The following is a 26,816-nucleotide window of genomic DNA, read 5'->3' as shown; positions in this document are numbered from 1 at the left end:
TACTATATCTGTTTATAAAGGTGGACTCACAATTCAAAATAGGAAATAAATAGGGTAAATTCTGGTGGTATCTAATCCACATTGACATGTCTGATGTACAATATAATGAATGGCCTGAGAAAAGTAATGTAAAAAATAGAAATCTGCATCAATTTTGTCACATTAACACTATCAGAAGAATGAAAGAGCTACAACATACATGGTGCTTAAATATATCTAATGGCTAAATATTACTAGACTAAACTAAATATTAAATCCTGATTTAATATATAATATACTAAATATTACTAGTCTAGTGTGGACTATGTGGAATAGTTAGGAAAAAAAAAACTATACAAACAGGAGTGGATCAAACTGCCTCCACCCTGCAGAGATTAAATTAAATTACCTCTACACCTCCTAAAAATGCTCTTTAACCAGCATGATTTTTTCCCCCATGAGACTGAGAGGATAATAAAAAACCTCCCTCTCTTCCTCTTTCCTTTTATTTGTCTCTCCCTCTGTGCCTATCACTCTTACTCTTTACGTTTACACAAAGACACACACACACACACATGGATAGACAAGGCAAGGAGGAGGAGCCCCAAAGTGTTTGGATGGTGTATAATTACATGGTGTGAACTCTTTTAATCAATCATTCTCAGGCAGGTGTAAGGAGAGGGGGTGGGGGTTGGATTGCTGCTGGGACAGCCCAGTCTTGTGCACCCCCCCCCACCAACCAATGCTGGCCGGCACCGCTGGCTGGCTGTCAGCCAAGGGTCTCCTGATCCATGTTGGTTAAACGCGCATTAATCTGAGTTTGGCAGGGTAATCAACAACCTAACTCAACTGTGAAATTGAATTCCGCGGTGGAACATCGTTCGGCCAGTTTTATGCTAAGGCTGCAGAAAGGGAAAGTGCCGCAACATCAATTTGTCACCGAGAGCTGCGGCACTGAGCTCGCACTCGCCACAAAACACAGAGGGAGAGAGGGAGAAAGAGGGAAATGTAGTGTGTGTGTGTGTGTGTGAGTTTGTATCTTTGTGTGTCTGTGCGTCTGTGTGTGGCCAAGCCTCCGTGCTGTCTACTGTTACATCCCCACCGGCTCCCAACAACAGCAGGGGAAAAAGGAGGATTTACTTCAGCGGTGTGAGTGGGCTGAATGAGGGAAAGAGAAGAAAAGGTAGAGAATGAGAGAGGAGACAGAGGGGTGGGTTTGTTACAAGGTCCGTGAGCCGAGAAGAATAGTGATTCTTAAGCTGCCAGATGACTCCTTGTTTCTTTTCTTTTTTTCTTCCTTCCACTGCTGCAAAATCTCCAGACATCACAAGGCAAATTAGGGTGTGATGATTCCTCAGCCAGCTCCTCACTATGGCTTTATATTTAATTTGATTTAAGGTACAATGCATACAACTGAACATTTTCAGCTTTTTGGATCAATGTACAGGCTCTTTTTAGTCTTTACATTCAGGGAAGCAAATGTGCCTCCTCAAGCGCGACGACTCAGAAAGTGGTAATAATAAACAATATGTAAGAAAAATGACCTTCTCCTTCCCAATCCTGCTACTCTTGCATTCTCCATGGCTGTTTTTTTTTTTTTTTACGAGTGGCTATTTACTGAGGCATGCAGGTTAAATGGTTTTTCATCAAGGCACCCTGGGATCTACATCAGCAAACCTAGTTTTTCTCTCAGCTACTGGACTCACAGAGGGATGGTGCAGAGCTGTGATAGCAGTATGCACACCTGTGTAATGGGCCTAATGGGGCACTGAAAGCTTTGGAGAATGACATAAAGAACATATAAAAAATTATATTAAAAAGCGCCTTATAGAATGACTCTTTCTCTTACCCCTGCTGTTGCGTGGACAAGCATCCTTAACCCCCTACTACTGTGTAACTTATTCTAATATCTTCTACTGTAGCAAATGCACTTCTGTATGATAATATTGGTATAAAAGAATCATCATAAGTAGTTTATACTGGAAACATATGGTTACATTACACAGCCACTAATGCATATAAGGTTTGTTTGCTTTTGTCTGAGGAGAGTGTCTGTGTGAAAGAATCTCTTGGGTATCTCAATCTCTCCCACTGCTCCACTGGAGCACATCGGAGGCTGCACCACGCTCTCCAAATGCCAACATACTTACAGTGCATGTGTTTCATACACAATGGGAAGCTAAGCTATGAAACATGGCATCAGTATTACATCATGATGCTGAGCAATTTTACTGCCAATCAAATCTGTAGTTTTAAATTTACTGTACACTTTTTCTTCTCATGTTAATATTTTACTGGCTATCGGCAGACTGAACTTTTTACCTCTGCACGTCACTTTTATCACTTTGAGGGTGCTAATCTGCAAAATGCTTTGGTGACAGTTCGGGAGGGGCACCCATGATACAGAGATGTGTGGAACTGTTTGAGATTTAAATCATCGTTTAGTTTTTGTTTTCTACACACAACCTCTCTGGATCATTTGCAAACGTAACATACCCCTTCTATGCAGATGACACACAGCTGTGTAAATGTGATGTAATGTGGTTTTAATTATAATCGGAGTATATATACTGTATATTTGCCATTATATTATTTGATAGCTTAAAATGCAGTGCAAGACAGTAACATATAGGGTGAGAAAGACAGCACATGATGTGCTACTGCCCCAATCATAGCACGCCTATAATCATACTATTAGTGTTGTGTTAAAACCATGATATTTCACAGTGATCACAGTTCATGGTGAAACGATTTTCAGCATATTTAATAAATAATGTTCTTATATTTTCCAGGCCTTGATAAGATTTCATTTTATCGTTTACCGCACCCTACTGTAAGAACATCATACCTAAACTAACTAAATCTATATTCTCTTGTGAATTATTCTTTATATAATGCTCTTTTTATGGTTCATTTCCCTTGTTGTTTTAGTACTATTAGGGTCATATCATTTGATCTTAGTAAAACCACACATTTAACATCAAACTGTTGCAGATTATTCCACAGCTGTTTTGGTATTTTCTTCCAGCAGTGTCACTGCCTCTCATTTTTGTTCTTTATTCATTACATTCCTCTGTGCCTCTCTTTGTCTAGTCACTGTAACTCTATAATTCAGAGCTTTCTGGTCGATGGTCAGCATGAGCATTAATTGATCTGTGTGCAGAGACAGTGGCTTCTGAAGAAGGGTAATTCTGCCTGTGGCAGTGCCTGCCTCCTTCAGGGAAGAGTAGATTAACAGCTGACACCATCTATCTGGCAGGAAGGCCAGAAAAAAAATATATAGAGAGCAGGAATGAAAGAGACTTGGAAATATGGGGAGAGAGAGATAGGATGAAAGAGGGAAAGGACTGCAGGTGGATGGGAGGTGGGACTAAATGTGGGGATGCATCTGTGTAATTTTCTCTGAAATGTTTTTACAGGCTTGTCAGGGGAGTGTGGAGTGCAGTGTGGAAACATGTTTCCTGGAGAGCCACTGTAACCATTTGGAAGCTTATACAATATGCTATGTAGTTTGGAGTAAACAAACAGTTCGTAGTTCATAGATTAAGAGATTTTTTTATGACCACAATGCACAGTTTTTGTGTTTGTCGTAGTTACCTTGGCTAAGGTCTGTGAGTTAGCAAGACTCTCTGAGAGGCGAGGGTAGGTGTAGGAGCTGTATGAGTGGGCCTGTGGTAGATTCTTGAAAGCTCCGCTGGCTGCATAGGGGACATTTGGCTCCTGCAGCCCAGAGCCTGACCGAGATCGCTGCCTTATAGCCGGCGTGGGGCTGGTCTGCGTCACATAGGAACTCTTGGGTCGCTTTTCATATTCGTCTCGCAAGCCACCATAGCTCCACTCACTGTCTGGGTAGTTGATCTGCTCGCTGTGTAGTGAGGCACGAGATGGCGTGCCTACTGAAGTGTCCCTGTAGTCCTGACTGGATGAGCCACCCACAGATGCCCGATAATAGCCACTGGAGCCCACCCCACTCCCCACCGTGGAGGCCACCTCATCCGCTGAGCGCCCTTTGCTCTCCAGGTAGGTGTGGTAGTCCGGGGGAAGCTTGCCATAGTCTGATTTTTGGGGCATGGCATCCGGATAGAAGGGGCTGCGTATGGGGTGTGAGTGACCATTCTGCTTGGTGAATCTATAGTGCCTCCCAACTGCCCAGTCCCCATCTATGGAGAAGCCTGGCCTGCTGGGATCAAGAGAGAAGTCCCTGCTGGAGGTGTCTAAATCACAGGAGTAGCGGGAGTAGTAATGATTGAATCCATTCTCTTCTGGGGCGTTGGGATGACCACTGCTGGAGGGTTTGGAGCTGCTTCCAGCCTGGTGGGGACCTGGTGGACTCTCTTTACGCAGGGAGTTGGAGCGTGTTACTGAGATGTTGTCAAACTCCTCCAGCAGACCGTTGATGGATGCATCTTTGGGTGGCCGGTTTCCTCGAACGATGGTCTATGAGAAGAACAAACACATTTACACTTAACATACAAGAGAGCCTGCTGCCTGAGGTTGATGGAGACAGCCCTGATACTTTGGGTTGCAGTACATTCAATTTCAGTTTAAACATTCCTGGCTGAAAACTGAATGAGATGAATTGAAATTCCTGTTTAATCAACTTCAGGTAACGAAAAAACACAAGTCAAATTTTCAGTGGGGGAATTTCAATTCATGTGTATCAGGGCTTTGTGACAAGTATGAAATTAATCATCACTTGCAATAAATGAATGCCGGTATTTGTATCTAAAAGAACGGCAGGCATAGGTCTACACAACCACTAGTTGTTGTGAGTTGGGATGCAATTAGAAAATGCATGGAGATAAATAGCGGGACACCTCAGATGCTAAAAGGAAACCACTGGTGGATTGAAGGAGCTAATTCCTGCCCCATTTCCCTCACAACAGATTAGATTCATTTTCAGTGGGCTGATCAGGACACATTAATAGTCGTGACGTTTTGGTTTAGCGCTCGTGAGGTGCATGAGCACACCAGCATGCGCTTGCACACGCAAACAGAGAGAGTGAGGAAGGGGGAGAGAGAGAGTGAGAGAGAGAGAGCGAACACACATGCTCACATTTGCTTCAAAGCAAAGGCAGCTTAAACATCAGGGGTGCTGCTTATCCCCTCCTACCTTGTGTTAAGCCCTTTACACGGATGTATCATGAGTCATGGGGAACCGGTGCTACAGCGGTACCCACTGAACTACACTCTGTGCATGACGCGTGTGCACATACACCGCTTTTGTGGCGTGGACAAAAACGGTACAGTGTAAATCATGAGTGCAGGCAAAATCCAGACACGTAGCTTTTATCTACAGGTCACTACCACTTGGATATTACGGGAAACACTGCATTAGAACAATGGAGACATGCTGTGTGACTGAGTGGAGGCTCAGCTGTAGTGTTGTGTGAATCTCCAAACTCTTATATAATAATTTTTTTTTGCATATCTGCTTTGTTTCAGGAGTGTTTTCCTTCTATTGTAATCGTTCCTATCACAGCCTCTAAGCATCAAATCCATCCATTCAACATCTTTTCATTTGTTATAGTTTGCACAATCCACGATCTCAGTTGTTTTTACAAATGCTTTTCCATCACTACTTTTCATTCCTCTCCTTGCTTTTACCTGGATTAACATGCTCTGTGTATTTCATGAAAGTGTCCATCATACTTTCGGCGTTCAGTGTATTTGCACCTTGAGGTTTTTATGGTTTCAGTCAGTTCTCAGTTCCCTATCCACAAAAATGATCCACCCTCCTGTCAATGCTTTTTTTTCAAAAGCTGGTAAAAATCCCAAAAATTACATTCACTAGATTGTCACAAAAAGGAACAGGTTTGTTAAAGCCGTAGCAATCATGGAGCTGAATAAAGATTAACTGAATTTAAGTAGCTAAATTAGCAAATGTAGCCCAGCATGACTGTTCCTCAGGGACAGCTGTTTAATTCCCACTCGGGCAGCCATTGCTAGAAATGTACTGCACATATTCATCACAATGTGAGGCACTTTGGATACAGCAGGATGGGGTTTATGTTATGTGATGCTAACTTGTTCGTTCACAGTTAATAATGGATTCAATAAATTATCTAACTATGCAGTAAATCCTGATACTGTAGTTTTACATTAGAGGTGTGTGTCTTTGCTGAACAGTGAGTCTGAATTTTATCTGAGGACTAGAGATAAAAATGTTCATTTGAAATGGTTTACAATAATAAAGGTGTTGTATTATTCACATGCGTACTTGTTAGTCGCTTTCCACTTCCGTAGGTGTTTGCTGAACCCAACAGTGTCACATCAGCAGGTTCTTTGACACCCTTTGACAGCGCTCATGCCTCGCTGTCTGTCACCTAACTGTCATACTTGTCTCCATTGTTGTTTGTCACATGTGCTGAGGCTGAGTCTCAGAAAACCCGGGATAATCATCAACATTGTGCTGACACATGCATACATCGAGGCTCCTTCACTCAGCTACCTGCAAACACACTCTCTTCCTCTCAATCTCACTTATGAGATTGTGGCTCAAGTAGTATTATCACTTATCATTAAGGACAAGAGGTTCTAAGTTTTGCCACACATTTTTGACAGAGGTGTTGATTGAGAGCTCTAAATTCAATCGAAATAAGTTGTTTTAAATTTTTAGCCTTGCTGCAGCATGTGGACATTCATGACCCCCAGAGGATGAATCCTAATGTCTTTGGTGATCTTTGCACTTTACTTCTAGCCATTCTGAAGTTTACCTTTGTCGAGTGAATATTGGTTATCTGTGAAGTTTGCAATATATATTCAACAAGATACGCAGAGGATAAATTCTGATGACTTTAGTGATTTGCACTTTGCAAATAGTACTCATTAGAAATTGAACCTGGTAAAAATATTATTAGATAAAAGTCAGTACATTAGCTTAGTCAATGTGAGTATGTTAGCAATTTTACACAATGTCGTCCGACTGGGGAAAAACAAGAAAATATATTTTATTGTGACTTGAAGCAGATACAAACAAACCCTAACCCTAACCTGATGACTTTAGCTAAATCTATGGTGTTAATGTTCCTTTTGGATTTTATTTTGATATAACAGCCAGGAGCGGTGCATTTGCAGACATTGTGCAAATAGTTTGTTGACGTCTCTGTAGTTCTTTTCACCAAGTACAATGTCAGAAATCCTCAATATTTTCAACTTGGAATTACAAGTCGTAGGCTGACGTGAGTCACGTGAATGCTCAATGTGAAGCTGCACACTTAAAAGAAAACTGTTTTTTTTTTAAAGTACTGAGAAATAGCCAAACGATAAGTAATACAGAACATGATAGCAATTCAAAGAAATCAAGAGGGTTTCTATGGTAACTAACCTTTTTCTTTCTATTTTAACTTAAATTTCTTACACAACCGTTTTATTTCTGACTTGAACTCTTTGCTTTCTTTGTTGCTCAGTGCAGCTATTTCAGACTAAAATAAAGCCTCGGCACAAGCCTTCCCTGTTACTAAGGCTTTTTCTTTCACACATCATCTACCCCTTCTATTTTGTTACTTGGTACTGTACACCTCCCTTCTTTAACACTCCAGTTGTTCTCCTCTGTTTGAGAGCTATATGCTGTTTGGTGCCGTGACCTGGAACCCAAGGTGAAATGGCCTATAAAAGCAGTGAGTAAAGTCTAGTTGAGAGGCAGAGGCTGCAGGACGGATGGTCTTTTAAACAGGTCGCTGAGTGGAAATCTATCATGCTTTGGACAGATGTTGCAATACACAGAGCAGACTCAGCCTGGCATAAAAAATGACAAGTCATACACCCATGAAATACTCTCCACGCTGTTTTTTTATTAAAACTAATGCTCACCTCATTAATACTGCAAATAAAACTGCTACAAATAATTATTTCTGCTACTACTGTCATGTAAAACTGTGAATGGTGTGCTTTGTGCGAAACCTAAAATGAGGCCAAGTCACATCACGTTACGCTACGTGGTTGTTGGTGATTTAGAGCTAATTCAATTGGCATACAACAGTAGGGAGTGTCAGTTATCTAATAAAACATCATCATCACCATTTGGTTCATAATCAATAAGACTGTGTCAAGGAGCGTGACAGGTACAGGGGATAGACAGAGTCGGGAGAAAACAAGGCAGCGAATGAAGCTGAAGAGGTGATGAGAGTGCAGAGGGGAGAGGGAGACAAGGTTAATTGTGTGCCAAATCACTGTCAAACGGTCGGCATCAAGGCTGAAAATCTTTCCATTAATTTGAATTAGGGGGCTGATACTGGCTTCCGCACCCCCTTCCCCCCTTCATCGCTCCCCTCTTCCCCCTGTCCTTACAGCTCTGCGAGCTCTGCGCACGGGTCGTGTTCAGCGGCCGCTGTGACAGCAGCCATATTTCACCGGCATGCAGCGTTGGCCTGTCCTTTAGTGATAAGCTGTAATAGATCTACTCTCTCCACTCACTACGGCCTGTTCAAGGTAAGCACATGAGAGAGGAGAGGAAGGGGTGAGGAAAGGAAGGGAGGGGAGACAGACGGGAGAAGAGTCGAGGAAAATGAAGAATATGCTTCGGGAGGAGTGACGAAAAAACAAAGTAGGTGGGGTGACGCAAAACTAGCAACAGAAAAGCTGAAGAAGAAACGGCGAGGAGCAGCTGTGCAGGGAAAGAATGGAAACGAATCACGTATAGAAAAGGATGGAGAAAGGGTGACGAGGGGAGGGAGGAAGTGTCGTAGACAGGGAGCCATGAAAAATGAGGCTCATTGGGAGATAAGGGGGGATTAACCTTGCTGGTAATGAAGGGAGGGTGTGATGGGAGGATGGAGGGAGGAAGAGAGGGAGAGATAATTAATGAGCTTGCCCTTCCCGTGACTCCAAGCTAGAACCCTGGTTTGGAGGCTGCGCTTCGCTGGACAGCAGGGTCCCGGGACAACTGATGGGCCAGAAGAGGAGGAGGAGCAGGAGGAGGAGGAGGAGGAGGAGCGGCTCTGCTCTTCTGCTGCATGGCTTCTCTGCACTGCTGCTTCATTTGATTTTGGTTGTGAAGCTGCTTTCTAGTCAACTTCTCCACACTTCAAAGCAGAAGTATTCATGTATGTCAAGTAAATTTGGGTGGGTTGAGAAATGATGGAAATGATTGACTATGATCGGAACTACTTTCTAAGACGTGTTGTCTGACCTCAGCCACACTCGAAGGCAGTTGTAAAAAGCCAACCGTCATAAAAAGTGTCATTTAATACAGTATCGCACATAACAGTTTATTCCAGAAAGGATTTATGCATTATATTATTCAAAAGGGGAAAAGGAAAGTGGCTGGACACACAATATCAAAAAAAAGGTTTTGGGTTGAGGGAGTTTCTGAAGCTATTTGACCACTTGATAGGCTCTTTCGATGGAGAATACTGGCCTCTTTAAGCTTATGAACACCTCTTGTATTAAATAAACTAAATAAAATAAACAACACTTGCTTTAGTGTTGAACATGTATAGTTCACATACATGATTTTTGTTCTTTGGCATCATACAGAAGCCATATTTTGTGTAGATACACACTCACGATTTGTCTCATTTTAATGGGGGAAAAGAGTCTCAGAGAGAAGACATGCAATAGATGCAAAATAAATCAACAAAATCACAGTATATACAAATACAGATGTATGCAGATTGTAAAAATAAGTGAGGAGGAATAGCATATATAGTACTAGTAGCAGTAGTTGCCCAATGTCAGTTATTTCTAGGGAAGATGGTCAAAACTTTTTTTTATGGCTGCAACTAACAAATATTTTCACCAATTTGTTTATTTTTCTGCTGTCAATGAATCGACAATTGACATTAAAGTCTATAAAAATTCAGAAATCACAAAGCATGTCAATCACAAGGTGACATCTTCAGACCACTCATTTTGTGCAACCAACAGTCACAAACCAAATGTACTTTTATACATTATTTAAATAATTCATCAATTATCAAAATGGTTTCTGATGATCCACTAATTGATCAATCAACTAATCAGCCTACTTGCCTATTTCCAGTTATGCTTCAAGTAATATAGTAGATATTTACTGCTTTTACCTTCAGAGCCTTACACACATGCACAACAACTGTGGCAGATGTGTAACTCCTCCCATTCGTGAGTCTTTAGTCACACATGAGAGCTCATCACCTACCACACCTCCTCTCTTTCTGACACACACACACACACTGCAGAACATCGCCTACTCAACACACCCACTCTCAACTCTCAGTCCTGCCAGAACCACAATGAAATGATGTTTTTGTGAACATACTGCAACAGTCTTAGTACATCAGAAATATTCCTCTTCCTTCATCCACATCACACCGTTCTCTCTCTTTCCCTCTCTTTCTGTATTAAATCCCAGGCACCATCTCTACTCTGTGAATCTCTCTGTCACGACTCACACTGCAGAGAACAAGCCCGCGTGGGTATTCATACGTATACATACACACACACAGGCGGCACACACTTCTACTACTACTGCTGCCACTGCTGCTCCTGAAGTGCAGTATCCTCCTGCATCAATGACCATTTTGTGAACAGAAGCTTATTCACAGCCGTCTGAGAAAGATAACATCAGAGAGCCCTTGAGACAGCAGACAAAGAGACTACTCACGACTCTCCTTTAAGTGTCTCCTTAAGGACCAAACATGACCTACAGTGCTGATTAATGAATGATCAAATAAAGCAACAACCACAGCTGATGCATACACAAAGAGTGAAGATATTGTTGAGACGAAACATCCATCATTCATGAAGTGATAAAGAACAGCTGTGTGTGTGTGTTTGTGTGTTGTCACCGTTCTGCATCAGCCTCCTCTTTGATGTAGGCGATACTGTACAAGACAAGGGCTTGTATCTTAAACAACAGTGCATGAATCCACAGCCGACATAACATGGATTTAAATAGATAATCTCACACGATTCAGGTAAGCAGCACGACTACGTGTTCTTATCCTCTGGCTCTCTCTACTGGATGGGAGTGGTAAAAGCTACTCACCACTACAGTTTATTTAAATACATATTTCAAGTCTCTAATGCTAAAAATAAAAGCCTGATTTCACTACTGTCAGCACGATATATATCTCTAATAATGTTTTAATTAAGTTAAATTAGGTCATTTATAACATTTATTTATAAAAACAAATACATAATAGAAAACAAATTTTAAGCATTCATTTTTTGCACTACCAATATCTACAATTTTAATGAAATTATTTCTTAACATGTAAATATCAGCTGGGTGTTTCTCCTAAATCTTTTAGACTTTAACAACATGCCAAGTAACATAGTGGTGGGACATTAAAAAAATGAATTAATTAAACAATAATGCTGGTGTTATTACTTATATTTTGTTGTCAACAAACAAAAACACAAAAACACCAAAACCAACAATGCGTTGGTTCATGATATTTTCTCAAAATACAGCTCAGAGATGTAAAGGGACTATTTTCAGCTGTAAATTCATACACATCTGGTGCTCTAGTGAATTTACGGCAGAAGAATTAATGACGATGCCCGATCAGAACAGGATTGATGTCAGTTTAGACATAAATGTAAATGCAAATAATAACGAAATGTGTCAAAATGTTTCAAAATATTACAGGAAGTTATTCATATGGCAGCAGTGTCTTAGGTATAGTAATGTGGGAGAAGCAGGAAGTGTCTTGTGCTCTGCTGCTCTCTGCTGGTCTGACTCGTCATCGTCAATGAAATAACCACAAATCAAACTGATGTGAATGTTAATTTCACTGATTAAGGGACAAAGCACAGCAAAGCTTCTAATAGTAAGATTTCCTGAGGCACATATCTTGGATCTCAGTTATTAATTGGAACGACTAATCCTGACCTCAAAACCGAGTTGAATGTGACCTCAGATCAGTAAGCAGGCTGACAGGTTTACCCACCTGTATAACTTAGCGGTGGATTTCATGTAACAGTTTCACTCGTTCCTTGACATGTTATTAGCGGAACCATAGTTGAGATCTCAGCAAACATGAACAAGATTATTCAAGGAGTGGATTTTGGAGCGTTTCCATGATTAATAGGCTGTGAGCTGACCTGTTTCCTCGGGCCATCCTGCTGCCTGTTAGTTACAGTAATAACCATCATCCCAACATGCTGAAAAGCGGCTATACACTGAGGGCTTTCACTGAATAGGAGGATATCATCAGAATTGTGTTAAAGCTGATTACAGTGTCATTTATAAAATGTTTCTGTCCTAATGCATGCACAAAAGAATGATAGTAAAGGGTAGTATAGAAGATTCTATCAAAACATTTAGAATAGAGATATGAAGGGAGATCAAGAGGGTTCACTCTTGTTAAATAATGCAGTGCTATGTTGAAGAAATGATCCTAAGAATAGTCCCACACATTTTGACCTTGAAATAAGAAAATAGTCATGAAGAAGCTTTGTAAAAAGAAGTCCACCCTCCAGCACAGCCGATAACAGACCTCCACAGAGCAGGTGACATGTCAGGGCTACATCACATCAGTGACAACAGCATAAGACTATCCATCATTCATTGCATCCGACATTATACTGTCTATACTTCAACATATTGTAACATGCAAAAGGAAAATGCTAACAATGTCAATATACTATGCTATTTGGATACATACAAATCTAATATGAATTAAATGACATTCATCTATGGATTTATAAAATATCAAATACATTTTTAACATTTTCTGTTTTGCCAAAAAAAGAGAGCAATTAGCAATAAAATTTAAAATCATCTTAACGGTTTAACAGCAACTAAATAATAGTAAATAATGTAACAATTATAACACATTTCAGAATTTTATGGATATGGCCACATGTCAACATCATGTCATGACCATTTTGTGTGTACTGCAGCTGATGCCTCTTCTGGTCACTCCTTACTGACTTTGGAGATCCTTAAATAAATTGGGAGCAGAATGCTAAGGAACATTTATGCATGGCACTTCATTTATGCTCAATTCTGACAATAAGGACAAAATTGCTCAAAGCAGTTTTACACATACTAGCCTAAAGGGGCACAAGATAATGATCGGGTCATGTGTCAAGTTGTATCAAGCGTCAAGCGGCATCTACCCAGAGTTCAAAACTGTATTTCACTCGGGAATCAGGTTCTGTTTCCTTTCACATATAATAAAGTCAAATTCTGATGCACAAAATTAAGTTTATTATACAGGTTTTTCTCTGATTTCAGGTTCAAATGTAACAGTCTGAAAATCAGTCTATGACTGAACTGCTAATAGAACTCACAGACATGATGAGTCACAGGGAGCAAAAATAGTTAGGAACTACTTAAATATATGCCTACATCCCATTTTTACACCTCAGTGGCATATCTATCAAAGCCTGTGCATCTGGTGGTGTTCAATGGGATTAATGTGAATCGCACAGGTTAATGTTATCGTGTATTTGAGTTTATGAATATCATGCAGCTGAAGGCAGACTGTGCAGGACCTTACACGGGCTGGTGAGTATTTGTGGCTATGTTTTGCTCCCCTAACATGATGCCTCCGACCCCCACAACTCCCCAGCTGGCAGCTCAGACCAGTGTGACCCAGTCACCTTTGACCTCAGATGGGTAGAGCCTCAACTACAAGCTCCAGGATCCATGAGTCACACAGGGTGCAACGCATAGAAGGAGGGATGTTTTTTCAGCAAAATGGATTAGTGGTGGAAGCATAATGAAATACAAACATACAGTCGGCCCAAATCCCCTGACCTTAAGCATATTAGTGCAGCAAAGCCTGGGCACCCTTTCCTTTTTTTCCATCCCTCTGAGCACTGGCAGATTTAGGCTGATTCTGAAGCACAATAAGACAATAAGCAGAATAAATAAACTGCAGTTCTGTGTCTCTGCCAGTTTGATCAATTATGTGAAGGAAATGGTTTTTGGCTTTAGTCTTCCTTTTTAAGGAGTTTTCAAGATAGTGTGTCACTGTCAAGGAAACTTTCTAAACTAAAGCAGGAGAGGAGACAGAGAGCAAGAAGACGAGGAGGAGATCAATTAGATGTCCCTCAGTTATCTTCTTGTCAGCTCCGAGACAGATAAACAGACAGCTGCCCACTATAGATTAATTACATAGCAACGCTCATTAATCTGAGCCCCGGCAGACAGTTATAGGCTCCACAACACATCACCGCCCCTATCATACCTCCCTTTTCCACTCATTAGACCACTCACTCACTGTTCTCACTCATTTCTACTCACACAAACACACACACACACATTCATCCTCTATCTTACATTAGCAACTGTCAAGGTTACCATCAGAAGATAGATCGAAGTCATAATATATTATGAGTGATTGGGTTTACTATAGTACATTTTACAGTAAATGTTTATTAAAAAACAATATAGCATTCAATCCAGGGGTAATATTTATGTTCCACTGTCTTTCTCATAAAAAAAATGTCATGTAGAGTAAACTAAAGTAATGATGAATCATTTTTTAGCTTCTGATACATTTGAAAATATGAGAAAATTAACTTATGTTATCTATTTTATGAAATTGTATTTCTTTGTAAGGACAATATTATCCTTGCACATTTATGAGAGTATGAAAATGAGTTTTCTGGTCTGGTACGGCCCATCAAAACAGATCTAATAATAGTGCAGATGAGGCTTATGTCGTAATAAAAATGATGCTCACTCTAATCTGCTGATAGATGGATCAAAAAGTGATTTTCATTCAGTATTCCTCTGTGATGAAAAAGGAAGTGTACGATTTAAAAAAAAAAAACACTGAACTGAGAGTTGCAGTTTACTATTCGACCACACGAGGATACTACAGGTCCAGTCATTTATCCTGAGACTCTAGCTTGTCCACAGTGATGATGCTGTGCCCCATGTATCCACATAAGAGTTACGAAGGGACATAAAATTATACTCAGTCCACAGGGCACAAAGTATTAATGTGTTCAAGAAGATCAGTATTTTGAAAAATCACCCCTACAGTTTGTCATTAAGACATTGGAAAGCACTTCCAAGATATTACAAACTTGCATCTTGTTAAGTATGACACACAAGTCAACTCAAATCAGTTTTTTCCTGCAACAATCCTTCCCTATTTAAAATTCACAGCCTAAATGTCCTTCCAAAAAACCCACATTCAGACACTGAAGGATGGTTGTTAGCCAGGACATTTTGAGCTGCCCTGGCAAAGCACGGCGCACGTTGTTGAAAGCCAAAATTCCCCCGCTGACTGTGGCTTCGAAGCCTCCGTGAGAGGTGATTTGCAGAGTGTGACTGTGAATGGCAGCAGCGAGAGAAAGACAAAGTAAGAAAGCAAAGGAGGAGGAGCAGAGTGGAGGAAGGAATGAGAGGGGTCTAAATCAATGCCATCCACTTCAGCTCAGTGCCAAGAAAGACAGATGCTCTCTCTGTCTGTTTGTGTGTGCATGAGGGTGCATGGCTGCACAGACTTGCATCAATCAGGAGTTGTTTTCCTTCAAGCCTATTTCTGCTTTGACCAATTTAAGCCTCGATCAATGTAAGACGGAATGTAATACAATTCATTCAAATTAAACTTCAAATTAAACTCATATCAATCACGGCGTCCAACTTTCTTTTCTCTCCATTAAGAAGTTGAATGAATGCAGCAGTCATTGTGCATGACAGGCTAGAACGCAAATTTAGTTTGGCAGGTTCGGAGCAAAGAAATACAGTATATGCGTCTGCATCTGTATGTCTACAATGATGATGGAGGAGGCATCATAGACAGCTGTTCTGATGGACTTTTGGGTTATAACAAGTTATGTTGTTGTTATGAGCAGACATGTTAGAAATTCTGGACATGTTCCGCATCTGAGTCTAGACCTCAAACATGTTCAGTCTGGACTGTCCACTGCTTTGGAGCTCACCCAATATCACTAATACACGCTGCAATAAAATGCCCTCTCAAATTAGCAACACTCTGCATGCACATGTCAGAACCATAATAGCCCACTTCCCTATTCAATAAAGATACAGGTTTGCATTTCTGCCCCTGAAGCAAGGACTGGGTGACCCTGTTAAATCAGAAACACTATCTCTCTAAGCTCCATTTCCATATGTACACATACAGCAAAGCTACAAAAATAACTCTGCCATGCGGTGCTTTGAGCACAAACCTGCCCTCTCTCCGGAAACATGAGAAAACAACCGGCAGTCTGTGCAGCTATAATTCATGTCGTGCCACAGTTTAGTGTTTAAAGATGCAATTTTAAACGTAGTAGTCAAATGTGTGAGCGCTTACACACATAACCTCTGTAATGTCAGCACAAAACTCCAGAATAAACGCTGGTTGGACCAGCTGCTATCTTACCTGCACCATCACTGATTGGTATAATATGTTTTTCAGTAAGCGCTGGGAACTGCTGGCAGTGAGAGTGGAGACCTGTTGCACAGACAAATCTGCATAGCCAGCATACCAGCATGCAGTCTTGGCTCACCAGAAGCAGAAACAGTTGAACACCCCACCTGTAACTGTTTATGAATCGTCTGTGCCTGGGGTTTGAACACCACCGCCTCCTCAGCCTTCACTGCTCCCACAACCTGCCTCGGCTCCGGCCTCAGCTGCCTCAGCTTCCCTGTCTCTCGCAGGCCCTCGGTCCTACTGCTCACTCCGGCCCTGATCTCTGCCGCTCCTCGCCCCCCCGCCATAACAAGACAGTCTGCCCGGCTGCAGCTGCATCCAGACCGGATAGACTGGAGAGCTTACCCTCTGCCCCCGCAGCAGTTACCCTCTCTGAGAAGACCCAATGATCAAGTTTCCTTCTTAGTCACCAACCAAAGAGCTGGTGGGGGAAGGTGGGAGTTTTTACTCTGCTACCACTGACCCACTGACATTTACAGTAGTGTTGTACTAGTTATCACCATGCATTCATTCCCATTGTCACGTGCCTTTCACCTATTCCGTGCTAATGCCTGTCTCACAGTCACAGCGACAAGCTCGCTTCGTTCTGACCTGGATTAAATGTCCAATGTCAAAATATGAAGCGTCAGTGTCATTTAAGTCACTAAAATATGATTTTTTGTGGTTGAATTACAGTAAAAAAGACTGTGTGTCATGTTATCTGACACTGAAACTGTCACAATTTGATTCTCACTAAAAAAACACAATACAAAGTGTAAATCTACAACGCTGCAGGGTTCTTCAGACAAAATGAACTAATGAGCACAGAAACACCTTTTAACACATGAAATAAATAAATAAAATAGCAGCTGCTGGCAATGTTCTGTACAATTCTGGGCACATTTTGTTGAATTAATTGTCATTCCTCTTTCAATGATGAGATATTTTGAGCGCAGCTATAATGGCTTTGACAGCACAGAGATGTTCAGCTACCTAAAATATCAGCGAGCGCTCTCCACCTACACTACCTACAGTACACGTAACCCACAGCTGAATGCAAGAAGTTTAGGCATGGACTCTGGAGGCTGTCAGCAGTCATTTTGGGAAATGCAAGAAATCACAAACAGCAGAAGAGAGAGAGCAGGCAGACAGGAGGGAAGAAGACACATCAAAATGTAAATTACACCTTCAATGCATAATAACTCCTGGAATGTACTGCTCATCAGGGATTGATATATCGCATATATGTGTGTATCCAAGGCTGAGTTTTACCTTCTTTATTGTCTTTAATACAGAAAATATCATTATGCACATAACTGATGCATATGCATGGGCCCTCTGCTGGTTTTGTAAATGTTAGTTCCAGTGATGTTCACACCCTGCACGTCGTACTCTCACTCGCTACATGGTTTCTTTCCTGCAGCCCCTGCAGCAATAACACCGAGCTACATCCTGACTAAAACATCAATTTATGCTCAAGTGCCATCCTCCCTGACCTTCACTAAGAATCCGAAAACTATCTAAGAGTTTATTATTACAGCGAAAATGTTACACAACTCTTTCCACTCACATTTCCAAATAGTTTTGCCACAATAATATACTTTGAATATGTAGCCTAAATGCAGACGGGCAGCTTCAATTTTTCTGTATTCAATATATCAATAATATTAATCCTGTTTGTCTGATACAGCTACCTTTAAACACCTTCATGTTGTTATCTTGTTAATTTGTGAAAAACCACATGGCGAGAGTCAGAAATTGATATTATCACCAACTACTGCAAGTGTTATACTATACGTAATTCAAGCTGAAAATAGACTACCTTAGGCTGCAATACAAAGCACCCTAATGTCCATTTCATTTTTAGAAGATAAGCAGTCAGTGTTCTGCTGTATTTGCTGTCAAAGACAGAAGGAATGATAAGAGGGATTCTGATATCAGGGGCTATAAGGGAAGATCTCCATGCAGGAGAGGAGCTGTTATTAAAAGAAGAGAACTATCCACCTTAAAATATTATGTACGTATATTACTCCTGTGATCTCCCTCCAAGCTCTTATTATCTGTGAACGTGAACATTTCTCTTCTACAGCTTTTGGAGAATTAAGAGCTTTACGTTGGTCTCAGGACTCATGATTGGTCAGTCTTCTATGAAATCCCTGTGAGCTATTTTCTCTCTTTCCTCTAACTGGCTCACTGACGCTGGTGTCCATGCCTCGAGGGCTCGTTGATAACCCCGGATCAAGACAAAGAATTTAAATTGCCTTCAAATGAAACATGCATCAGGGTTAAAGTGGAAATGAAATCGTCTTCTTTTTCCACTCTTTCTGCAGCGTTCAGGTGGATTCTTGCTACTGCTACTTTAGTCAGTATATCACTGTCTTTCTGTCTGAGTTGGCAAAGTCTGGCACTGGCTGCCAGTGTCCTGACCTTGTGTAAAGGATACTTCACTGCTGCAGCTTAACAGAACAGTTCTGTTTTTAATTCTCTCCAGGTTTTTAGGGCTTTGACCTATTTGCTAAATATTGCTAATTGAGTGCAGTATTGGTTATGCAGGAATTATATCTTTTGTTAAACACATTTCTCTGCACCTTCTAAAGCCCTAAAATGAAAAAGAAAGCTTGTCCTGTAAAGAGTTCGCAAAATGTTCATCTGAGGAAACACGGAAGTAACACAATCACGGACAGAAGAATCTGCTCCCACTAGACTTCTTTGCTTTTACATGTGTCGTCTTCCCTACACCGGCTATACTGTTTCTCGTTTACAAGAACCTGGGCATCTAATATTGGCTCAAGGTTGAGGAAACATGAGAAAAGGCCCAAACACACATGCCAACACACACTGTAATTACAAAAAACTGTCTTCACACACACACACACAGACACACGGCATCATTGTAAATGACCTCAGCTCTATAGGAAGGTGTCAAAGTCAAGGTGCAACATGAAACTGCCATTAATAATAGCCATGGCACGGCCCCCTCTAGCACTAATGAATACAACACATTAACACGCACGTAAACTTGCAACACACAACAGCAAGCCCACATCTACCCATGTGTACACGCACGTTTGAACCATCAACACCAAAACAATAAATGCAACATAGATATAAGACGTTGTGCACTTTCTCATGCAACACCACACGCACACACTTCAACTTGTCAAGGATGCAGAAGCTCTAAGAGTGCAATGTTTAAAACATGGAAATGCTGTTAGGGCATGGTGTTAGCCCATACTTCAGGATTAGCATGTGTGCTGAGGGCTGGTGGAGGGGGAGAGGGAGAGGAAGGGGTCGAGAAAAGAGATGAGAGCTTTAAGCAATACTAATGCTCAGCTGAGACAAGCGGTCTGACAACAAGGCTACAAGCTTTGTGAATAAACGATGAGCGCATACGCCTGAGGGCAGAGGTAGTGGTTATTTCAGCATGATGACCGCACCGACCTCTGTAACTGCTCTACGTGCACTCACACACACGCACAACAATATACATATATAAGTATGTATACACGCACACACTCATTTTACTGTATTCTCTCTGTCCCTCTGTACTGTTCGTTGAGGACAGCGCTGTCTGGAGGTCTGCCAGACTGAAGACTGCTTCATCCGTGCCCTCTTAGTGTGTGCGCAAACAAACACACACACTCGCTGGGGGAGTCTGCCAAGCAGACGAAGCCTTATGTCAATCAAGTGTCAGGGCAACCAGGGGAGAAGTATATCAGTCCATGGGTGAGACGCTATAAATAACCCAGACCACCTTTGGAGTCAGGATCACACACAAATGTATGCAGACAGACACACACACACACACACACACACACACACACACACACGCACACTCATGAGCTTGACAAAATACTGTTAAATACCATTGAAAGTACAGAAAAGCAACTAAATACTCTGAAAATCTGAGTAGTAATCAGAAAATTTAAAGTTTTTGAGTGTCATGAAACAGATTTGTCAGCACAGAACAGGTTTGAACTGAAGGCCGAGTCCGAGTTGTGTCATCTGTGTTACTAAATTAGAGCAAACAACAGGGTTTCCTTCATTTTCTCTCTCAAATGAACACACTCACACACAACTTTAATACCCCAGTTTGGTTAGTTTGTATTCTTTGCGCGCACTCTCCGAGAGCAACGCATAATCCTTTGGATTTGATGTGGGAGTGAAGTGACCTCTGAATAACATCAACCTCTTTTCCACAGTATGGTATGTGATCAGCTTTTTTATTTGTCTCAGAGACTTCAAGTAGAGTCCTATTCAGATCTTTTTTTTTCCTTCATGGGAGGCTAGATTGCTTTAAATTAACATGTGCTGATCAGTCATTTTCGTCTGGAGATCAAATGTCTGTGATTTCCAACCCCCCCAACAACAGAAGTAGTTACAGTCCAAAATACAAACTGTGTTACAGCTTAACCGCGGGTCCTCCTTGTGTTGATCTAAGTTATTACATATGAAGACTTTGACATATTCTTTTCTATCACAAACTACCTTCTGAAATTTGGCATTGGTTCAGAAGCTGTCCGGAGAGAGATGCATGACAAATATTTTATTATCCACCTCCTTAATTATTAGTTATTTTAAGACTGAGCTATAAAATGACATGACAGATATGGGCCTGTTAATTCAAAACTGTTGGCAAACACCTTGTAACTTACTAAGTGCTCAGAAACTGCTATAACAGCTGGTGAAAACATCATTTTATTCTGAAATCTTGCTTTTTATTGGCAAGTACGTCCATACACGATTTCAAATCTTGACTTAAGTGACTTTTACTGGCTCAATAGTTTTATTATTTATACGTTTGTCCCTAAAAAGGTTCCGGATGTATATGTGTTTATGCAGTAAATCTAAAAAAAGAACAGTGTGGCCTGCACAGGAGAGGAGAGGAGAGGAGAGGAGAGGAAGCCCCGTCTAGGATGGTTCGGGTCGCATCAAGAGGTGCGTCGTAGAAAGGGTTCTCCTAACACATGCACACCCTTTATAACCTATCTTACATGACATCTACAGAGTGGTAGTCTACAGCAGAGCATAATCAGCCATCTCGGTAACATGCACTTCACATCTCAGCACCCATCGTCATTATCATCATCGTGATTATCATCAACATTATTATTAATGTAGTGGGGGGGGGCACATGCTGCTACAGTTGATCTCGTCATTTCTGCGGAGGCTCATGCGAATAAAGCAAAAGGAGAGTGGAGATGAGGCCTAAGAAAAGACTTGGCAGAGCGATGTAGTTATGTCATGTGTGGAGTCATTCTCAGTGTTTCTCCCTGCTCCTGCTGACACAACACCTCCACCTGAATGCATGGCAGCAGGCAGCGGAGGAGAGATGTGGAAACAAAAGTTGTGACCGTGTAAGAGCGACCAACAAAAAGAAGAAGAAAAAGAAGAAGAAGAAGAAGAGTAAAAAGAGGGGGGGGTTAAAAACAAGGGAAGAGGAAGTCATACTTTGGGCAACGGCGTTTCGGAGGACCGGACTTTCTTGGGAGATATCTGTGAAGAGAGCAAGAGAATTATTTTCTTGTTTCCCCCTCTTCAGAGATATCTCCTGTGGCATATTGCTGTTCTCTGTTACAGGACTTTTGTGGATGTCTGATCATGTATTTTCCTGTCAGCAGGACCTGTAATTGGTTCCTCAGAAACTAATATATAGGTTAGCTTGTTTATTAATGCTCACAATCATGCTTTTAGTCATGTATTCAAATGCAAGCAAGTGCTGCAGTGCTGTATGTCAACATCAAAAATGAGAAATTTGTTTCGTTTGACATGTTTGTGGGGCGAGAGTTCTTTAAGTATAATCAAGGTCAACAAAAATGGTGTAAGCAGGTGTTGTAACACACACAGAAAAGGCTCGTAGATTTCAAAGCTGAAGGGCAAGGTCACACATGCAGTATGATGGGACCACAGACAGTACAATGGAAGAGAAAAAAACAGCACATTTTTAAAGAAGTGCCCCTGTGAAGACCCATGAAGGCCTCATACAACCTCCAATACCTCCAGTATGCAAGAGAAGGGCCTCAGAAACAATCGATATGTTCTGCTACAACCCAGAGAAAGGTGCACAGAAATGTTTCGGGGCAGTTTGGTGTGTTTAAATAACTTTAATTAGCTATGGCCCCTTTTCATCTGATCAAATGTGTCGATGTGATATGTTAAGAAGAACCAATGAACAACAACACATCAGAGGAGACACTCGGAAGGTTCGGAGACAAGAGGAGACACACAAGCACAGTCACAGGGGAGGTAAGAAGGAGAGATCACACAGCCGAATGAAAAAGAAACATCAGTCTGCATTAGGATTTCTGAGATTGCGACATTGTTTTATTAAGATGTTAAATAAGGTCTTTAAAGCTGCATTAAGCAATTATTGACCAGCAGGGGGCAGAGAACCTATATTTAAACCATCTGTCCGCTCTATCATCCTCTATATTTCGATTACTACAGTCACTAGAGGTCATCGCCTAACAAAAAACATAACTATATGTCATAATAAACTGCTTGTGTAGATGACCTATATGGCTATTTTTTTTATTTAGATGAGCTACACGGACCTCAACTACTCAGAAAATAACAGTAGCTAATGGTTACATTTATGAGTCTGTTGCTTTAAAGACATGATCATTGTGCGACCTGGCAGAGATGGAGTAAGATCACAAGCAGGAAACTTACTTCTCGTTTTACTTTTGTTTAAAAACAAAAAACAAAAAAAAACACTGAAATATGACAAAAATGTAGTCGCACAAGTAGAGAACAGTCATATTTTGAGTTGGCGGACATTAACCACCAAAGGCTTGCAGTGGTCATCCAATGTCAGACCAAGTACTGAGTAAGGATTCATTTCTTATTTTAAAAGTTACATAGACTCGATTTAACTGGCACAATGAGGGAATTATTCAATAAAGCTAAATCACACGAAAAGGAGTGTTCACAGGTTGTGATCTAGATGTACAGTAGAACTGCAGCTTTGTGCCAAAGTTAATCAGCCATGCGTCCTGTATATAAGTGTACAGTCTAGTGAGCATGTCTTCACCTTGTTGTCAATATGTATTCCTACATATTTTTAGGTGTGGCTTAACTTTTTTTCTGTTGACCCTGTCCGCTGCAGTGATTTTCTCTACTTCTGTTCCAAACTATCCCTTTAATATCAAAATATGAATTGCTTAATGCAGGTTTAAAGCAATCTAATGTGCAATGACAAGACTATTATTTCTTATACTAGGGCAATATGAATAGTGTGAAGTGGCCAGATGGCACTAGAGAATTATCTGTTTTGCCTGAGAGGAAAAACAACAACTTGTGTAACAAGTGGAGGATGGAGTGGTGAGATACAGTGACATTGAAGTGAGAGAGCTATACAGAGTGAGAAGGCAAAGAAAGAAAGGTAAGAGGAGTAGTGTCAGAACAGTGGTGGGAAAAAAGGAATGAGAGAAAGAGAGAGCAGGGTTGTGGGTGAAAGTGGAGGAGAAACAGAAGGATGAAGAAAGGTGAGGTGAGCTGTAAGACACAATGATTTGTCCCAAGTTTAATGCCCTCTGTCCATTCACACTGTACCTTCATTGGTGCCAGCTGGATGGGGGTGATGTAGGAGGGGTCCACCATGGGCTTGGGGCGGTTGGCAGTGTCCGCCAGGAGGCTCTGCCATTGCTGCGGCAGCCCGGTGAACTTCTGCTCCCGCGGATCGAAGCCCGTGTGGACCCGGTGCTCAAAGTTAGACGGGGCGGAGATCTCCAGCCGTTTCTTCTTCTTCCCAAACATGCTGGAAAACCCTGGCAAACCTGGAAAACCAAGGACGATAGTTGTAGGTTAACACATTGACTACATCACTGACTGACTGAATTATGAAATAAATACAAGAATAAAAAAATACAAAAAATACAAGTCTTGTCTTTTGGGAGTTTTGACAATTTTGTTTTTCACTCTTCCTCATTCTGTTTTCCGCTTCGGCCTGTTTAGCACAATGACCTTGAATGCATTCATTTATATCTACAGTAACTGTATATGGGAGGTGTGAGACTACATCAGGTTTGGGGGATGCAGAAGAGTGTTATTAATCTAGTCTGCATCGCAGCATTATCAAATGTGCACTTTCCTGCTGACAATACAATACAACACAGAGGACGCATCATATGTTTTGTTGCACGCACCAGAAATATGCATCAAAGTTTTGACATTTAATTAGCATGTACTGTTCAAGGGTGTCTAAAGATGCCATTCAATTAATGGGTGAAAATTTGTCATGCATAAAATTATGTTTTACTGTACGTCATTATAACAATAATGGGCTCTATTTTCCATCAGAGAGTGGTAAGGAGAGTCATTGCCTTAACTCACAACCAATTGTCCTTGACAATACATCGCACAACATTTCAGGTGGTCAGAGTTTTGAATAATGATTCTTCCATGTAAAGAGTTGTTTATAGTGAACACTGCTCGTGGAGTTAATAAATATGCCATTTCAAATGTTCCCTCCTGCTAAAGTTTACGAGCAAACATGAACAAGCTCCATAAAATTTGTTTCTCTGATGTGAAAGTTGAGAATTTTTTGTAGAGATTTGGAGAGCAGCAACACTAGATGTTATGAATATGCCTCGGGATCTTTTAATAGCTCACCAAGCATCTCTCACCAGCCTTTCAATCCAATACTGAGCCTTACAGATGACACTCTGATATGCATCAGATTAAGCGTTATCACTTTTATACAAAAGCAAACTATATCACATTTAAAAGCAAGCAATATTAGTCAGAGTCAGAGAGATTTGCTGTAACTATCAGCTTTTAAACTGAATGTTTGGTGATGTTTTATATTGTGCTGTGCTGGTATGTATTCTGCTTCTCTGCAGCATGCTAAGCTCAGCCTTATAATGCTGCAGGATACAAACGAGGAAAGAACAAGCAAAAATGTCCAAACATGCTAGAAAAACCAAGTGTTCACTTTGGTTATATAACATAAACAACAGAGGGAAAAAAAAGCTGATGCACTGAAGCGAAGAGAAAAGGAAGAGAAATGATGCCAAGTTAAGATTGTGGAGGTTTGATAGTGATTTAGATACAGTATGGAGCCACCGTTAGAGGCACAAGATGCATGACAGCTGCTCCTGCTTGTGATTTTACTTCACGACCAAGAGGAACTGTTCAGAAATCCCGTTGTGGTATTGGCGGTTTGGGTGGATGCATGATGTCCAGTCACAGGAACAAAATGTCATGATGTTGTTGGTGTGGCTGTGAATGGAGACTATTGTGTCGTTCCCTTCTAGGAGGCATTGTCCTCAGACAAAAACAAAGTCATCCTTCTTCCTCTCCACCCCCTTCTTATTTCTCTCTGCCCCCCTCTGTAAAGGCAGAGATAATGTTTGCTGTGCCAGCCCATACCAAACATTCATTCATTTACATACGTTTATAGCACATGTGCATTGTGTGCAAAACAAGCTAAAAAAATCGTCATGTAAGCGAACACATGGGAAGGTCTCAGCAAAACCAAGCTGTCTAGATTGTGTTAGGGCAAAAAAAGCATATGGTGCCAAATAATATACATCATTTGCCCTGGCTGTCATTGTACTGCAGAGAACACTGTGCACCACCACCTTATTAACTGTTGCCGTCAAGCTTTCCATTATCGCAAGGCACATATGCATCCTAAAATAATATAAGTGATAAATGATTTATCATTTTTGAAAGCGTGAGTCTTCAATTTCACACAGAAGTAAACAAAAGCAGACTTTTTTAAGTTTTCAACTGTTTTACAAGAAAACTCTCTTAAATATGGACTATAGTTTACGGAAGCCCTAAAGGGTCATACATACATACATTTTATTCCACCCGTTTTCCCGTGATAATGAGATAATTTTCCTCCATTTTCCTGTGATAACAAGATAATTAATTTGAGATGTCGAGAAAACAAAACGATAGTCTAGTGTATTAAATCATTGCAGGAAACATCATTTAGTGTAGCAGTGTCAGAGGAGCAGGAGAATATCGATCACAGCATCACATATCTCTTCAATCAAGGCCTGACACAGGCTGAAATAGCTTTACGCCTTGCTATAGATAATGTACACATTAGTGTGCGTCATCTGAGAAGACGGCTAGCAAGGCTTCAGCTTTATCGGAGGCGCAATCTAACTGAGCCTGATGTCGTCATAAATACCCTGAAAATCAAAACTGACTATCTGTATTTCAAACTCAGTAATTGTTTGAAATGTTTTGAGACAAAACAAGAACAAATACCAAACACACTAAAGGGGTCTCCTGCTCCTCTGACATTGCTACACTAAATGATGTTTCCTGCAATGATTTAATACATTAGACTATCGTTTTGTTTTCTCGAGATCTCGAATTAATTATCTCGTTATCACGGGAAAATGGAAGAAAATTATCTCGTTATCACGGGAAAACGGGTGGAAAAAAATGTATATATGTATGACCCTTTAGGGCTTCCGTAATAGTTACATATATAATATAACACTAAAGTAGTAGTAGTAATAGTGTAATGTAGCTTAGGTACATGTTCAAGGCAAAGTTAGCAACCTCACC

The 26,816-nt window shown here is 40.9% G+C and overlaps 1 protein-coding gene across 4 annotated transcripts in view; it reads right to left on the bottom strand.

The window, feature by feature from the left end:
• The window catches only part of pak5 (p21 protein (Cdc42/Rac)-activated kinase 5), a 61,834-nt gene that overhangs the window by 8,256 nt on the left and 26,762 nt on the right, over positions 1-26,816 (bottom strand). For 2 of the 4 annotated variants that reach the window (XM_019268710.2, XM_019268708.2), the window contains exons 2-4: positions 23,838-24,061; positions 21,735-21,779; positions 3,577-4,416 (exon numbers count right to left, since the gene is read on the bottom strand). In XM_019268710.2, coding sequence (XP_019124255.1) covers positions 3,577-4,416; positions 21,735-21,779; positions 23,838-24,041 — 1,089 coding nt within the window. In that variant the 5' untranslated portion in view covers positions 24,042-24,061. Of the gene's footprint in view, positions 1-3,576; positions 4,417-16,408; positions 16,648-21,734; positions 21,780-23,837; positions 24,062-26,816 lie in introns of those variants that run through there. The other 2 variants (XM_019268709.2, XM_019268712.2) reach the window with 2 other exon arrangements.

The sequence above is a fragment of the Larimichthys crocea genome, chromosome XI, assembly GCF_000972845.2.
Source record: "Larimichthys crocea isolate SSNF chromosome XI, L_crocea_2.0, whole genome shotgun sequence".
Taxonomy (NCBI): Eukaryota; Metazoa; Chordata; class Actinopteri; family Sciaenidae; genus Larimichthys; species Larimichthys crocea.
The sequence above is the reverse complement of the archived record's forward strand: the minus strand, read 5'-3'. Positions and strand labels throughout refer to the sequence as shown.